The sequence below is a fragment of the Trachinotus anak genome, unplaced genomic scaffold, assembly GCF_046630095.1.
Source record: "Trachinotus anak isolate AG129_WGS33_773 ecotype Australia unplaced genomic scaffold, CSIRO_AGI_Tana_v1 ptg000014l, whole genome shotgun sequence".
In the NCBI taxonomy this organism is placed as follows: Eukaryota; Metazoa; Chordata; class Actinopteri; order Carangiformes; family Carangidae; genus Trachinotus; species Trachinotus anak.
In genome coordinates, this window is record NW_027273865.1 from 966082 (window position 1) to 984358 (window position 18277).

The following is an 18277-nucleotide window of genomic DNA, read 5'->3' on the forward strand; positions in this document are numbered from 1 at the left end:
CGTGCGACGAGGGCTCCTGCAACTGAGCATGAAGAGGAAAGCGTGTATGTTATTGTGCACATGAAGCGGGATGTTTCCGAGGATAAAGCCATGAATAGTTTCTATTATCAGTTAACTTCAAAGTTCAGGAAACAATAAAAACCTCTAATTAACATTAGTTCCGGGCCCGTTGGCTTTTGAAGCAGCACCGTCTCCTCGGTACTCCTGCACCCGCTCTGTCCAGGGGCTCTGCGGGTCGGCGGTCCCTGTCAGCCGGTCTGTCACCGGCTGACAGACCGGCTGACAGACCGAGGCTCCGGGGAGCCCCACCGTCTGGGGCAGGGCCCCTTGTCCCGGGTCTGCAGACGGTGCTGCTGCAGCATGCATCTCTGAGGCCTCCCTGAGGGGCAGCACCTTTGCACACCACTGTGGATGACAACCTCCACCTGTGCGGCGCGCGTCAAAGCCTCCTCGGTCCGTGCAGCAGCGACGTTTATACCTTTCCCCGCGTCCCTAAAATACATTTTCGCCTTTGTTTTGAAATAAATCAGCCCCTTTCCGGTGGCATTGGCCGTATTTTGCCGGAGCTTGACGGAGCTGCAAGAAGTTGGGAGGACCAGGGAGGGCAGAGCGAGAAATGCCCAGAATTCATCGCGAAAGATCAACATCAACAGCAGTCCAGTGGTTTTCCCTCTTGCTCTCCGGAGCAGACCCGCTTCCCTCGTGCACTCACTCCTCACCACAGACCCTGCAGTGTAACGTGGGTCTGCACGATGAAACTACACCCACGCTCCCATTAATGTCTCATGGTTTGTTTTACAGTGTCACTTTGAGGTGTATTCAGCCTCCTGTGCCTCACATGAAGCATCATGAGCGCTGCTGCTGCAGTCTGCGCAGGGCGTCTCGTTCCCAGCGGGAGGATGCTGCCTTTACGGACTGTTGGAAATCCCTCCGCATCGGAGAAAGAAAACCAAATCTCAAACATTTCATTGAGATTCACCAGCACAGCACGACAGAATTACATTTCCAGGTGCATAAACCATGAACCGATTTCTGATGGGATTTTATGTGATAGAGGTTCATGGTGGATTACTACAGATTTTTAACATCTAAAACTAAATGTATAGTTACTCAGGGGGTTTATGTGGAGCAGACGCTGATGTGAATAAGTCTTTTTATAAAAGTCCAGCACAATTATTGAATTCAGTTGTCTTCAATTGACGGTTCATTGTTGAAACGCTCAGTCTAAACCAGCCAATCTCAGGAGTTTTCAGAGAGCCCTTTTCTAGAGCTTAGACACTTGTGCCGACTTGTCCACGGGTTCACTTCAAGGAGCTGCTGTCTGTGACCGACATATCTGCCATGGGGAGACAAAGTGTCAACCATAGGCTGTAAAGAAACCAGACATCCACAGCTCACAGCCATCTTTGTCAGTCACGAGAGCAAAATCATTCAAATTCTGGATAATTTGGGGAAACATGGCTCAGACGCTGTAGCTGAAGTTGGACAAACAGCTCCACAGCTGGGTGTGATAGGTGGATATTTGTCACTTGAGCAATCTTTCCCATACCCCTCTTTACACCCCGCAGTCCCAACTGAGGCACACAGCAGTGAATCTATTTCTTGAGATCTCAGCTGTTATTGGAATAAGCTGTTTAGGGCCCCCGGGCAAACATTTGCTGTTGGGCCCCTATAAGTTGCCCAGTCAAATAGCTGATCAACTGGTAATAACCTTGATAACACTGATTAGTCATTTATTAAGCAAACATGTCAAATTCACTCGTGACAGCTTCTCAAACGTGATATTTACATTTTTCCTTTTATTTGGCTGAAACGCAGTACCTTTGGGGTTTTGACTGTACAGTGTGACTGTGTTAGTGTTTCTCTTTTTTTCCCGAGCTTGTCTTTTGCAGTTATCGGGAAATGTTGATGAGTGCTGGGATGCGACCACAGACTGTAGTATTCACACAGTAACATTCCTTAAATGAGGAGAAACTGAACAACAATGACAAACTGAGAAGCACAGCAATAGTTCACACAAAGCAAGTTACAGGTCGTGTAATCCCACGTCTTGGTTAAAGTCACGTTTCTTTGTATTCTGCATGTTAGCTCTTTGTCATATTCTGGAACAACACTCGTGTTAGTTTTCTGCAGGATTGTTTCATGATCTCACATTTCTTGGCGTTTTCATGAACTCCCGGGGATGCTGCCTTCAAGGGGATCCCGTCAGGTTGCGTTTCAGACACTGGCCGTTGACGAGGCTGCGTTGTCTACAGAGCCCCGTAACTTTTAGCAGCTGACAAAAACTGATATTTCGTTAATATTCACGATCACTGATTTCCAGATTTTGTGCTTTTCTGTATTTCAACATTATGCTGGTAATCTACCTAGTAACTTTACTCCACTTGCCAAAGTACAAACTCACGAGCTGCCTTTGAAGGCAGAGCTGGGAAATCAGAGCTGGCGGCTTGCACGTGAAGGTATCTCCTGTTTACCGATGGCGGAAGCGGAGTTGGTCCGAGCACAGGAAGGAGGACCGTGTCGACGGTGGTGGTGGTGGTTCCGTCTGTTGAATGTCCAGTCTGCCCGGGAAAACGCGCAGCCTCACCGGGCTGCTGTTGGACCGCAGCAGTGTCAGGTCGATGGTGAAGTCACACGTAAAGGCAGCGGGTCGGTAGGTGAGTTCAAGTTCATCGTCCCGGTTCACAGGGATGAGCTGCAGCTCTTCGGACCCGCGGCTTCAGCCCGTGTTTCCTCGGTCGAGAGCTTTAAGTGAAGTCTATGTCCCAAGGCATCCAGCGAGTGGTGAGTCTTACTGCAGGGCCCCGAAACAGTGCACTCAAAGTTAACCTAACTCCCAAGTGCAGTGGATTGTCGGCATGAACACAACCGAGCGGTAACCTCGGTAAGAAATGCTGCTACACGCTGCAGAGGCGCAGCTCCGGCCGAAGGCGCCCGTGGCTGCGGGGGAGGACCCGGTCACGGGCCGCTTCACCGTTTCAACCCCCAGACATCGACACCAGCCGGGGCCGTGACGCTGGTATTGATCAAAATGGCGGGTAATTGATGCTTCAAACCTTGGTGACCACCAAATAAGTGTGTCAGAAGGAAATCGGTCGCGGCCCACTCATGTAAATCAGCTGGTGCTGCACACCACAGTGATGTGTGCTCGAGCGGCGGTGCTTTGGTCGTGAGGCCAAACTCAAGCTCTGTTGGCCATGTCAGCCTCAGCTGTTCATGAGGAGCAGGGTCTGAGTGAGGAGCGACGAGTCCGACCAGATTACACAGACTCAACCCGATTCAGGTCACATTAAAGGTCTGATGAGAAGTTTCACGTTTCTGAAACGACGGTGTTGCAGCAGTTCTGGCGAGGATCAAGCGGATTGAACATATAAGAAGCGTGTGAGGTCAACTGAGAAACATCATTGTCAGAGGTCACAAAAGCACCATGGTCACAGCAGCCATGCTTTGATGATACACATGTAAAGTGATAATACACAAAACAAATGGTCAATGAGGAAATGTTGTTGCTGGAGAGCAGAAGTGGGACAGATAGTACAGAACAAATAGAAAACAAACTAATAATAAAAAGATATGGACAATCAAGATCAAAAGTAGTAGTAGTTAATTATAAATATATGCCACTTTTACTTTCAGGTTATTAAAGTGATCATTTTCAGAAAGTTTGTGAAAGTCGCGTGATTGTCAGTAATGGCTTATTCATTAAGGTCGAGCTGTGTTAGAGTTGCATTAACACCTGAGGCGAGTGAATTGGGAAAGTAACCGGCCCCCACACAGGTGACCTTCGTCTGTGACAGTCTTTGACCAGTGGCCAGGCGCTGCTCACCTGACGCCTTTCTTTGCATCCTACAGATGACATTTGTCTGGCAAAAAGGCAACAGGAGCTTCAGGCAACGTGGAGGAGACGTGTCGGTGTTACACAAACAGAGTTGATCGAAATATCTGAAACATGAAGACGAGATGTTTTTTCTTTACCCTTGTGTCTGCAGGTGTTGGTATTTATGTGCTGCAGGTAACAGCAGAGCGGCGAGATGGCCATCGCCCACGTGGCTACAGAGTACGTGTTCAGCGACTTTCTGCTGAAGGAGCCCAACCAGGCTCGATACCGCAGCGTACGAACTGAGCTGGCTGTGGACAAGATGGTGACCTGTGTGGCAGTGGGTCTCCCCCTCCTCCTCATCTCCCTGGCCTTTGCTCAAGAAGTTTCAGTTGGTGAGTGGGGATATAGAGCGGGGTCTGCGATCAAGACCACAAAGACCAGAGCTTCTCTCGTTCAGGTCAACACTGGGTTGTTGTTTCCAGGAAGGAGGTGAAGAAAATGTGGACTTAAAGGGAAAAATCTGATCTGAGATAAACCTGAACGTGTTGGTCAGGACAGCTGCACGTGCTGTAGATTAAACCACAGATCAGAGAGGCTAAAGGGAAAAAAATCTAAATCCATCATTACTGAAACTTTAAACATCTTACAATCCTGCCATTATGGCTTTAAGAACAGTGTCAGTGGACAATGGTCTGCAGATTAAACCAATACAAACCAGCTGTGCTCCTTTTACAACTTGCCACCCTCATCCCTGTCACTTCCTGCCATGTTTTTGTGGGTCTGAGCCGATGTCTTTCTCTGTTGCTTTCAGGGACTCAGATCAGCTGTTTTGCTCCCACCAACTTCTCCTGGAGGCAGGCTGCTTACGTGGACTCGTACTGCTGGGCTGCCGTACATACACACACACTACCGCTGTGGCTTCACAAGGTACACACACACACACACACACAATTCAAATGTGTAATTGTTGGACATTGGTTTGGTGATTAAAACGTGTCCACACGCAGACAGTACCATATGGGGAAAGTGCTTTGTAACGAGCCTTCCACCGGAAAAGACTATTTTCCTTAAAATAAAAACATTTTTAAAAAGTTAGTGTTTAACAGGATCCAGTTGTTAAACCTGGTTAAAAGTTTCCTACAGAAATTTTTTACAGAGTCTGTTTCCTTGTTTGGTGTATTTAACTGAAAGCACTACTAACATTTGAATTATGCTCAGGCAGCTTTTGTTTTTTGGGGTTTGGTTGAGGATACTTTTATTAAGATGGTGACGGCTAAGTCTAAGCATAGAGTCCAATAATGGCTGTGTTTCTCTATATCTTCCTAAAGTGATCTTTCTATTGTGGCGTTAGCAGCAATGGCACTGGATGCAACAGCTAATGTTCCATGAAATGGTCTTTAGTGAAAGGTACAGTGAATGAAATCCATTTACACTGCATAGTGCCATAATACGTCATTTTATCTTTGCTACTACTACCAAAAACATCTTCAGCAGCACTGAATTCAGGTACCTCAGAAAAGGCCCCAGAATGTTCAAGTGTCTGAAATATTTTTTTCTCGGCTGCTGGAGATGGTGACGTTAGTTATAACATACGTCATGAGACATCACATCTATAAACTAACAAGTGTGTCTGGTTCAATCCTCTTTTAGTCACTGCTGCTGCTACAGTAGCTCAGAGGCTCTTCCACTCACAATGGTCACCGTTTTGTGCAAGTTGTTGCACTTACAGAAGCCTCATGAAAAACAGTTCATTTGTTTGTCTATTAACCTTCACAACTTATTTATACACAATCTGGTGGTTCGCTGTGCCACTTTATGATTCAAGTTCAAGTTGTGTCATTGATAAGAATGGGCGGTTCAATAAAAATTCAAAGAGGTCCTGCAGGGGTTGGCTTTTTATTCCAAATAAAGACTTATAACCTATCTAATGATAAATATATGTTCCTTTCTCACTTCAAATGAAATGAGGGCTGTGTCCATAACAAGAGAAAGGTGAGAAAGGTGCATCTTAAAATAAAGTGTTTAATTTTAGAAAAATGAAGTCAAAAGAGTAGTTTGACTTTCCCCTTTTCTTCTTCTTATTTGTCGGAAGTCTCAGCTATTCTTACAATAAATAATCTTAGCAGCTCTTATGTTCCCTCTTATCCTCCCTCTTATGTTATGAGTATTACCTCTGTGAGTTTTTTGTCTCTCACTGTGTGTGTATCTCACTCACTGACTGCGACTTGAGGCAATGGCGTCACGTGACCCGTGCTGTGAAAGGCTAGAAAAGTTGCACTGGTTAAATCTGTCAAATTGAATAATTCTCTGTAATTTCTCGATGCTATGTCCGGGTCTGGATAGGACGGGGTCTGGTTCAGGATTGGACTGTGGAATTAGTGACCTCTGCAGGGGAGCGTTGACGCTGCTGCCCGTGCTTCTGTAAAAACCCGGGGGACACACTTTAATGTAGTATTCAGTTCACAGGGACATGCAGATTTGATAATGTCAGCTATATGCACTGAAGCATGCAGACAGACGCACACCAGGACTACACTGCTACATCTCAGTTGCTGTTGCATTCTTGCAGCAACTACACACAGTCTACAGTGACAGGATTAATATGAGCAGCGAGCCAAAGCAAATTTCCTACATAACACACACAGATAAAATGAATCTTCAAACCTTTATGCAAATGAAAAAGCAGTCACTTGTCCTTCAGGATCATCCTGCGTCAGGCTGGTATGAAGTATTATTTAGACTTTAGGGTTAATTGTAAAGTCAATCAAAAAATGTACTTGATTTAAAAAGCTAAAGAACAGATGCTCCTGTGCTTTGGTGTGTGTTTGACTGTGATCTCTAATATCAACCACTGTATGAGCAGTGATGTTGTTGCCTATAATGTGACTTCAGTAACCTTTTTGTTGCCCTCTCTCCGGTTCAGTTCTTCCCCTACATACTGCTGTTGGTGGCCGTGCTGATGTACATCCCAGCATTGTTCTGGAGGTTTTCTGCTGCGCCGCTCCTGCAGTCTGACCTGGGCTTCATCATGGAGGAGCTGGACCGGTGCTACAATCGTGCCGTCACTCTGGCCAAACGCATGGCCACCTCAGGACAGCTTGCATCAGACAGGTACGGAAGATTCGATTAGTTTTTTAGTTTTCAGGTTAGGTTGTAGTTATTTGTTGGGAGAGAAAATTGGTTGGGCTCAGGCTAAGTCTTGATTCAGGTTTAATATTCCAGAAGAAAACCAGTTGGGAGTTAAGGCAGTGTGTGAAATACCTTATGATGGTTGGTTTCTCCAAATCATCTTATTACCAGCAATTACTCCTAAATCAAGAAGAGGCACGCCAAGGGGCACAAACTCAGACCTCAGAGCAGCGTGAGTAAGTTCATTGATTAGTGAAACCTGCAGTGTAGAGCTTTTGTCTCCCCTTCTAACAGTGAGAGTAATTACACAAAATTTTTGTGTCGTATTTTACAAATGTTGACCCGTCCAGGAGCAGTAAAGCCACATTGGTGTCGACCCTCGGTCTCTTCTCCTCTTTCAGTGCCCTCCGATGAGGAAAAGCCACAGCAGTGGTAATCCATGTCTGTCCTCACCATCAATCACTGTCTTTTTGTAGACTGTGTTCTTCCTTTGAACGCAGACGTCTCTTTTTTTTTTTTTTTTTTTTTTTTTATCTGGAGGATCAGAAACTTGTCTTGGTGACTGCCTGGGTTTTTCTGCCATGCTCCAGTCACTGTGGCTGCTCTGTCCCCGTTGCTACCGTCACTCCTCCTGACACCATGTTCTGTTGCCAGTATGTATGTTGTAAACATATCTGGAGGCTCAATACCAGCACCCAAGAGACAGCTGCATGTTGTGTCCTGGACTTTTACCATGTCTCTACTGAGCAACACAGTACAACATTTTAATAGTTCCTACCCACATATCCTGATACAATTAGATTATTCAAACTCCACTGTTTGTTTAGTGATAGAAGGACCGTTTGACAACTTTTCCTTTTTTCCTGGAATAGAGAGGATGGAATATTTACTTCTGGGCTGTTACATGTAGATTTTTTTAACAAGCAGAGGAGGATTTTGTTGCTTTATCCCTGCTGAATACCACCTGTATTCTCTCATCCCCTTTCTGCAGCGACCCTACCGAGGGCTGTTTCAAATACCCGCTGGTGGAGAAGTTTCTGATGACCAAGCGTTGCTCGCGATCTATGCTGTTTTACTACCTGTTGTGTCGCGGCCTGACTCTGGTCACTCTGCTGTGTGCCTGCACCTACCTGGGTTACTACCTCCGCCTGGCCTCCGTCACGGACGAATTTGGCTGCTCGCTCCGTGTTGGCCTGCTCGCCTCTGACCCTGGCATCCCCGACAAGGTGCAGTGTAAGCTCATCGCCGTGGGAGTCTTCTCTTTGCTCAGGTATTTGTCTGTGCAGTATATTGTTTGTTATTATAGAAATAGACCAAGGTACATTTAACGTGTGCTTAATGTGCAGTGGACAACACAAACACCTCCATAATATGAATGCACTCTCAAATCATTAGGTCGATTCACTGTGAACTGTGAATCTGTGAAGCTCAGTTTTTGTTCAGACTCGGTCAAAAAGTGGATTTGATGCTGTATTTGTGTTGTGGTGATGTAGTGGATGTCATCAGTACAGGGGATCTGCAAAAACATCTTCAGCAGCACTGAATTCAGGTACCTCAGAAAAGGCCCCAGAATGTACAAATGTGTGAAATATTTTTTTCTTGGCTGCTGGAGATGGTGACGTTAGTTATAACATACGTCATGAGACATCTACTGGTTCAATCCTCTTTTTGTGAAGTTTCACTGAGACCTCGAACAAAGTCACTGCTGCTGCTACAGTAGCTCAGAGGCTCTTCCACTCATAATGGTCAACTTCAATTTATTGCTTTTTAAATTGGTTAATCAATCAAATCTTATCCAGGCCGTGTTACTTACTAGGACGTACTGATATATAAGGCCGACACATACCGTCCATAAATTCATGTACTTCATAAATAATTGTCGTCCTTACTCTGCCTGCTAGTTTTCCATCTGTCTCTGATTGGTGTGATTGTGAAAAATTTATTAAATGTCATGCACTTAATTAATTTGGTGAACACTGCAGAAACCCTGGAATATCACACAGCCCTATGTAGTTTGTTTTCAATGAATTCCCCCTTTTTTTAAGGGGTGATGTTGTATCATTATCCAGTGAAACCTCATGTTTGCTTTTCCCTTTAAATTTTGTGATTTTTTTTTTTTTTTTTTTTTTTTCCCCAAAATCATTTCAGTGTTCACTGTACTGTATATTGAGTTCTTATCATTCTATAACACAGCCATAATATAATATTTATGAATTGCCCCCCTGTCTGCCTTTCAAACTGCAGTCTGTTTGTTTTACTCTTTCCAGCTATGTCAACCTGGTCCTGTTCATTGCTCTGGTTCCCGTGGTGATCTACGCCAGTCTCCGTCCCCTCCTCTGCCATGGATACGCCAGATTCCTGGAAACCTACCAGTCACTCCCCACAGTGAGCGTCCTGCCCACTCCCGCTGGCCAGTGGGATGATCTCTCTCTCTATCTGCTCTTCCTGGAGGAGAACATCAGCGAGCTGAAGTCCTACAAATACATCAAGGTGTGTTACCAGGCGTTGTGAGTTTGAGTGCGAGTGTCCGTACCCTGTGTTTACTATATAGTGCACCATATTTACTGTTTGCCATTTTATTGAAGTGTCCAAACTCTATTATTAAGTCCAAACTTAAAGCTGTCAAAGATGACAGGAATAAATAAGTAGTGTCCATAACATGTTTCCTACCGTCAACAACTATCCCACAATGCAAAGCGTTGCATTTTATTGACGCAAAATTGACAATATTAATTAACTACTGTAGTAGTAGATGAGGGAATGAGGAAGTGATTTCAGACACAGCCAATCTCTGATCAGCTAATAGCAATTAATAAGTAATTAGTAATCAATAATTCCTCATTTTCAACAATGGAGAGAATATTTTTTCTGGGTCCTGCTGTCATGTCAGTTTTTGATCATACATACTGAACATACTAGATTTTGGTGTGAAAATAAGACAAACCAAAAAAAGGATTTAAACAGAATGATAGTGTTGCACACAATTATTAATTTTAGCAGCTAAAGCAGGAAGATATTTTATTCTCCTTGTCCAGTTTTCATCATATGTTTTCTGACTGCAGGTGCTGGAGTTGCTGAGGAGACGAGGTGAATGCTCTGGAGAAAATTTTGACGCCATGGGTCTGCTGCAGACTCTCTGTACGGTGAAGATGGACACTGTGGATGGGAGTAAATTTACCGGTGCTGCAGCGAAGCAGGGTCATGAAAAAATGAATGCAGCTGACTCTGTGAGCAGCCACACACCAGGTACCGCTGGAGCAGCCAAGAACAGCAGCAACCGTCCAAACTCAGCTGCAGAGATGGAAACTGAGATGAAAGGTGAGTGTACAGAGGCAGGACAAGACCAAGCTCTGGTAAATTTAATTTCTTCTATTCTTTTACATTATCATTATTGTTATTATTGTATTCTGCATTTTGAATTGAAAAATTCATTACTGTTGCTTAGCATTCCTCTGTCTTGATGGTATTATATTGTGTTAGCCTTATATATATTATATATATTATATATTATATATAAATAAAAATCTGTAGTTTCTCAGAAAATGGGATGGGACGTTAAGTTTGGTTTACTTTATATTATCATTTAATTCAAACTTTATCTAACATGATTTTGTGCTTGTTATCTGAGTAAATTAATTTCCTATAATTTATTGTTACACTAATTATTGTCAGTCCATTCCAGCCGTAATGCTTAGCTTTCTCAGTCTCAGTGCAGGGGATGGTCTGAATTTTGTTTCAGAGGCCATAACCGTCTTTAATTTATTACCTTTTAAACTCTGCCACATTCCAAAACTAGTAGGAGGTGAACTTTGCACGAGGCGTGCACTGATCTCGTGCCTCAGTGTAATCTGACCTTGGTATTTTAAGGAAATACAGAGGGAAGGATGAGTGCTGACAGGAAACAGAGTTTGAGGTGGAGGAAAGGTGTGGACCAACAAAGAGACGGTGGTGACAGTTATTTTACCCAACAAAACCTGTTTCCTGAGTATGCATAGTGTTTCCCAGAATACAAACGGGAGTGTCTGACAGCATCATATAAAATTCAGTTTCACTTTCAGTGCCTCACTTTGAAGTTTCTCTTCCAATGGGGATCAGAGATCATTTTGGTTTTTGAAAACAGTGGGCATTATAGGTATAGTATCCCTCCATCAGCTATAGCACATATCCCTGGGGGGTCACCAGAGGGCTGTGAAGTCTGCCCATGTGGCACATACTACTCTCTTGACACTGTGCCCTTAAAATAACAGAATACTGCACCATTGACTTAAGACCAGGTTTTTGCTGGTGAATCGAACGATCACTTTCCACTGCCTCAAGAAAGTCATGCACCAACGATACCCCTGACCACACCGAGTTTTGGGCGTGCAGATGGGTGCAAGTGTTTTAAGTGTTGGAGGAATCATAATATTAGGTAGCACATATTTGTCTGTGCTTTTAAAGCAATAGTTTTGTTTTTTGGGGAAAGAGACAGATTCACTTTTCTTTCGAGTGAGATGAAAAGGTCACGATCACTCATATAGAATTAAAGTGACAAAACAACTGTTTGTTGCTTTATGTGGGCTTTTGGGAAAAATATGAGTTGTCATTTTTATACTTTGTCTTTGTATGGATTAAACGTGTGTTCATTACTGAGCTTAAGATGTGAACCGCTTGTATTTATGCTAAGCTAACCTAATCTACTGTTGCCTCCAGTGATGTTTCATCAGGATAGTGTCTAATGCTGTACAGATCATGCAGGGGACAAACCTGAGGTTTCAGCACTCATAAATAAAATAGAATTTATTTATTAAGCCTGTACACAAAACTCCAAACAATAATTCAGTATCATGCTAAATATTTTCTTTCTTTTCAGAACTCAATCCCTTGCTGACACAAAACAGTGATGCAACAGGCAGCAAAAACAGCCAGGGAGGGGATCTCCGGCAGCGAGCATTGTGATTGGCTGCTGTCACAGTGACAGACACGTGGACAAAGGAGTTTCTTGGCGAAAGTAACTTCACCACTGTCCCATGGTGCATCCATGACTCGTGACCCTCCGGTCCTGGGGGAGGGGTAAAAGTGGTATAGGTGGATGCAGCAGCATCATCAGCGTGGAATCCGCAAACTCAAATGTTTTAGATCCTTTCTTTGAGTGATGATTGTTTGGAGCGGTTTGGTGCAGATTTCCAGAATTATTGGTAAAGACTTTACTTTAAGTTCCCCTTTTTAGCATTTATAGGCAATATACTGTCCAAAGGTTTAATAAAAGATTTCTATCACACTATACTGTAGCTGCACCCAGATATAAGGACACTTTAAAGTGTTTATTAATATACGGTATTTGTCAGAAATTCAAACTTGTCGGATGAAAAATGTTTTCTATCACTACAGCTGAGTTTGACTATATTGTCATTCATCCATACTGCTGCCTCCTCTCATGTGTGTCCCTAAGGACTCACACTTGTTCAAAAACACACAAATAAACATTTATTATATCTGCTTACAAATACACAACTTGTGATGTAAACCAGTTATTAAATCTTTATATCCTGCTTATAAATGCTAATTCAGGGGACTTAGAGTAAAATATTACTGAATCACCAAATTTGTCAAACCAGCGACGAGAGTTAATGGTTAAAACACTACAGTACGCTCTTCTGCTGTCCGAATGAGATAAATATTTACATGTTGATACAGACATCAGGGATGTTTTTAAAGGACTTTATTTTGACTCACAATCAAAGTATTTGATTATAATAGACAGTGAGTTATTTCCTTTTCTCTGTTATGTCACGTCGATCACTTGCCTGATATATTTTCTGTGACTCTTTAAAGTAAGTGCAGTACAGTGAGTATGCAGTAGATGTTGCAGTGCAGGAGTTTGCTGCCTAAACCAGCAGGATATTTAGGAGGAGGGGGTAGAAAAGTCAACTTTACCATACTCCCATTTGTCTAGCCTCTCGTTTATAAAAACTGACACCATATGACAAACTCAACTTTTAATTCAAGTCAGAGTGAAACTGTCAAAATAATATGGTTTTCATCATAAGAGACAATGTATTTATTTGCACTGTTATTGTGGGAGAATGTACTTTTTTCATGAGATTGTCAATCCCATTTCAAGACAATGTTATAGTTGTAAAGGGGAATACCACTCCATGAGGAACTCAGAGTTCATTATTCTGTTCATGTTGTCTGGAAAGTGACACAACACGGCAGCTAAAACATGAACCTGCGGTCATAGATGTCAGAGCTCTCTGGTCCGTTTTACTGGAGTGTTCTTGCTCATTGATTGAATTTTCCATATTATAAAATGAACATGAATTCCTGAATAGTTTGGCATTCTCCTCTTAAGAACTGGATTATTTCTCATTTATGTGGACTGGATAGTTTTCTCATGTGTAGATCTGTTTATTGTTGTTTTACATGTCAAACTTCAGCCAACAGTGGTACGAATACAACTAGGTAGACATTTTTATATATATATATATATATATATATATATATATATACGTTCATTGTGGGATGTTTCATTTCTTCAAATTGTTAGTCATCTATGAAGAAATGAAAGTCACAGGTTGTAACCACTATCCAGTTCCAGGGCTTTAGGTTTTATAATTTTCTCAGAGTTTATATAAACTTTTTTGCTCGTCTCAACCTGGAATTGAACGAAGTCTCGTTTGCCGGGAGTCTCAAAAACATCTCATAAATCACTGGTGACTGTCAATGTTTACTTCAGAGCTCTTATGTTTTGAGCCTCTTCCACTGCCTGTATATATGTGCTGCACTAAGTGGAACATTTTAACATATTGTCATTAAATTGTTGTGGTACGATTTCTTCTTAATTATACATGAGTGTCCGTGGGTACAGAAAATGCTAAAAGCTACAGCTTCAAATTAATTTTATTTTATTTTATTGACAGGAAAATATGAGGAAATGATTTCATATTAGAACAATATGATAACAGGTTAAAAGTAGTAGGTGTGGCATGTTTCCTTTGGTAATGCTGTCTACAGTCTTTCTGCAGATGTGGTTAGAAAACATCTTAAAAGATGTCCAAAAGGTCTAAGGTGTGAAAATGCAAAAAATGTCTCAAATTATGTGAATTTGCTCCACTTACTGGCTTCAAGCAGCAGGGTCAACACATTTGTGGTAACTACATGAGATTCCCTCATCAGTCCTATTTTCTCCTGGGACACCTGCTTTGGACGAATCTTGAGCATTGTCCCATTCAGACCATATATTGTCTGAGCCAGCTTCTCCTTGTTCTGTTCTGAAAGGACTTGATTCATGAATGAAACCGAACTAATCCCTGTCATCAGCAGACCGAGGTTCCTGTTCATTTGCAGAGCTGCTGTCAGTGCCCTCCAGCAACAAAGAAAGTGCTGTTATGCACCAAACCTCACACCCAGGTGCACCATCATGTCACTGTGACAATGAGATCATATAAACCAATGTTGCCGCCATTATTAAGGCTGTGTATGGATCATTTATTTTTATGTAATACTCTTTTTGAACACTGGGTGGAGTATGGGTTCAGAAAGGCACATAGCTCACCAGCACAGGTGAAAGAAAAAGAAGTAAATGTACATTTGACAAGTTCAGACTGATGTGTAATAAAGCACTAAATATGCAGGGTTGTTTCCAGCTGAAGAAACTGGACAAACATCAAACGTGGAATAAAACCAAGAGACTGAGTATCAGTGAATTTCTTAATGAAGTTGTGGTTGGCAAACGGTGATGGTACTGTTGATGTTGCTGAAGATAAGATCGAGGTGCAGCCAAGACACTGATCAAATGTTGGAACAGAGTCATTCTACAAAGCTGATGCCATTTGCAACATTTGATGAAATGTGTAAAGCACAAAAGAAGTGTGTAAAGTCACTAATTCAAGTGCTCCTGTAAATATGAGAAAATTCTATTTACGAAATTGTTGCATTCACCACTAAATTAGCAGTAATGAGCAATGATGGAAGTGCGGTAACAAATGGGATGGAATCATATGTAAAGAAAGATGCAAGACCTATTGAATCCATTACCAGTGACTACAAGGAAATGCAGACTTGAAAACAGTGTAATGCACAAGCAATTTCATGGCCAGATCAACAGGCATCATTCAAAGCAGTAAACAAGATTAATGCTCGAGCACATGGAGCAACAACACAACTGTAGGATTCTGATCTGTTCATACATCTGCTCATAGCCAGAACAGTCATTTCTACAAAGGCAAAACAGTTAACAATTCTGGTTCTCTACCAAAGAGAGAAACTCCAGTTTTTGATGAAGATCCTCTTTGATACAAAGCTTTCATCAGAGCATTTCAATCCTGTGTGGGAATACACACCTGCAACAAGGGAGAGGAGATTGTCTGTAGCTCCTTCAGCAGTACACAGGAGGACAGCCACAAGTGTTTCATGATATCCAGATATACTGAATGGACTGGTAAAGCATTTCAGCTGCTTGATGCGTCATTAAATCAACCTCCTCTCCATGCTGTGCATATCAGTGTACAAACCCAACAAACCCATGCCTGCTGCAACCTGCACCACATAATACTATTGTTCCATCCTTTCTCTCTTTCGTTTGACTAACCTTTTTCCTGAACAGTCTAAATTTCAACTTTCCTGACCAAAACAACTATAAGTATCACTTTCATTTCTTAACTTGTGTTGCTCAATAAACAAACCCAATCCTTACTCGGTTTCCATGCCATAATAAAACATTTTCCCAGTGTAGGAGCCAAAATAAGTATTTTGTCTGTGTTCATTTGTTCAGGCTGCACAGGTTTATTTTGGTCATCACTTCCATCAGTGGACACATGGGTGTGGTTTCACATTATTTACCTGTTCATTTGTACGGTGGGATTCAGACAGAGAGGGTGAGGAGGGCTCCAATAATTTCAGATGAACTTAAGTGCTTTAAGTGTTCGTATACATAAATGTCTGGTCCATACCTGGGGTTGTTTAATAAAGGGCATTAAAACTCCTCTGGAACAAGCCATGGATTTGTATGAATAAAGAGCCCACTTGGCCTCATAGCGGCGCTCCTCTGTGGACAGTAGTCGCTACAATTTGATCAACAGAAACTTGCCAAGTGCATGACCCAGGATGGACAGGATGCTGCACTGGATTAATCGTGTGGACACCCTGGATCTCAAAGTTTTGGATTTAATGGATGTTGTATGAACATTTGGACTCTTGGTCCTTCTTGGCTTGGACTGTAGAAACCGTGGTGGAATCTTGTTCGGTGACAGCAGCACAGTTTATTTCCTGAATTGTGCCTGCTGGAAAGTGGCAAAACCAGAGACAAATGAATGATGAAATTGAGGAGTAGAGGCTGCTCAAGCTTCCAGGCTTTGGCTTGCAAAATTAAAACTTTGCAGAAAGAATGTCAATCTGATGTGGTCCGAGATTGCATAGGTGCCCATAACGACAGAGAAAGAATAGCAACAGGAAACCCACAGTGACTGGTTCACGTGCATAAGAGAAGATATTAAACGGTGGCTTTTTGAAAGTATATATATATATATATATATATATATATATATATATATATATATATATATGTGTGTGTGTGTGTGTGTGTGTGTGTATATACACACACACACACACACACACACACATATATATATGAAAGTAATAGACTGTGGATATCCAAACAGTGACAAAATGGTCAGAGACTGTATTGTGTTTGCTACTAATTTTCCACGTATGTGTAAGAAGGGTGCAGAGCCGGCGCTAAACCAGGCCATGAGTTAGCACAGCCGATGTGGAGGTTCAAACAGCAAGAGGCCTGCCCAGCTAAAGGGAAATGATCATTAAAATGCAAAAAGCTCAGTGATTTTACAAAAGGAAATTCTCAGTGGAGACAAAAGCTCACAGGAGAACTGTGCACACTATAACGAGCAAGTCTATGCAGAAATGGAGGTTGGTACATCACAACAGAAAGTGAAGTTTAGAACGGGCACTGGTGCAACGGTGAACACCCTCCCAGAAAACATTAATACACTGTTCCCAAACACCGCCTCACAGCCACCCACGTGTGAGCTCACTGCTCATGGGGAGCCGCACTGAGGGCAAAAGGTACCTGGCAGTTGAGATGCAAATAAATATACAAATACAAAGACAAAACAAGGTTGTTGAAGTTTTACATTGTTGACACCAAAGCTCCACCCATCCAAGGACTGAGAGCTAGCTTAGACATAAGCATGGTCAAAATGGTTCAGGCAGTGACGGAGGGAAGCGGGAGACGGGACAGGGACTCACAGAGCATGCTGTAGGAGAGCTCCCAGGAGAGTGTAACCTCCCTCGTAACCCACACGCGACACCTGCAGTCTCCCCACCACGCTGGATCCTCATCGCACCACAAAGCCGCTTGAAGGATGAGCTTGAAAAGATGTAGGAAAACATTATCTGTAAGGTAACAGAGCCCACAGAGTGGGTAAATGACTCTGTGGTTTTTGAAAAACCCCATGCAGGCAAGCTAAAGCATGCCTGGACCCCAGACAGTTCAGTAAGGCAATCCAAAGGCCTGCACTGGAGGACACCACGAAACTCACTGGAGCCCAACGCTTCAGTGCTCTGCGATGCAGAGGTCGGGCTACTGGGGCATGAAACTGAGCACTCAATCACCGGTACAGACAGCCTTCAGCACAGTCTACAGCAGATACTGGTCTCTCAGGTTGTGAGCGGACAAGACAAGGGTCCTCATGGAGTTGCTGCCATAATCAAAGACATACTGTTTTTATCAAAAAACCAAGCGGGAGCATGAGCAACCTGAGAGCTAGCTATTCTGCAATACACGAGGGATAGGGCTGTGAGGTTAAACTGAGACGAGTGTCATATCCGTGTCCCAGAGGTCAGCCTGTCCCACTCAAAGTGAAGGCGGTCCAAGAGATGCGGCCCCCTCAGAGCAAGGCCGAACTGGAAATCACACCTGGGTCGATCAACTACCTGCCCAGATTTGCACCATGGCTCTCTGGGGTAAATGCACCTCTGAGACTATTTTAAAGAAAGACATTGACTTCATCTGGCAGAGCAGTGATGACAGAGCCTTTAAACCAGTCAGAGAACTCACAACACACCGCCCTGCTCGCATACTTGGGCCCACACAAAGGCCCAGATAAACACTTCAAAATATGGCCCCAGCACATTCATGCACCAAGATGGCAAAACCTGTGGCGCGCACGAGTCACTCCACAGCGAAGCAGTGAACCACGCACAGAGACAAAGAGAGAGAACTTTCTTAATACCTGCAGCAGAACTACAAAACCCAATCCTTCTGGTCGGTGAGCGGTTGACAGCCCGTGCTCTCCCCTACTTCACCTCTGAGCAACTCACGCCTTGTAT

General features: G+C 43.1%; 1 protein-coding gene across 1 annotated transcript; it reads left to right on the plus strand.

Moving 5' to 3' along the window:
• The first annotated feature begins 44 nt into the window (after window positions 1-44).
• LOC139632323 (pannexin-1-like) lies at window positions 45-13778 on the plus strand. Its single transcript, XM_071497204.1, has 8 exons — window positions 45-2657; window positions 3990-4212; window positions 4632-4747; window positions 6744-6931; window positions 7941-8219; window positions 9217-9439; window positions 10012-10267; window positions 11802-13778. The coding sequence occupies exons 2-8, from the start codon at window positions 4032-4034 to the stop codon at window positions 11885-11887; spliced, it is 1329 nt and encodes a 442-aa protein (XP_071353305.1). The 5' UTR covers window positions 45-2657; window positions 3990-4031; the 3' UTR covers window positions 11888-13778.
• Window positions 13779-18277: the final 4499 nt, after the last annotated feature.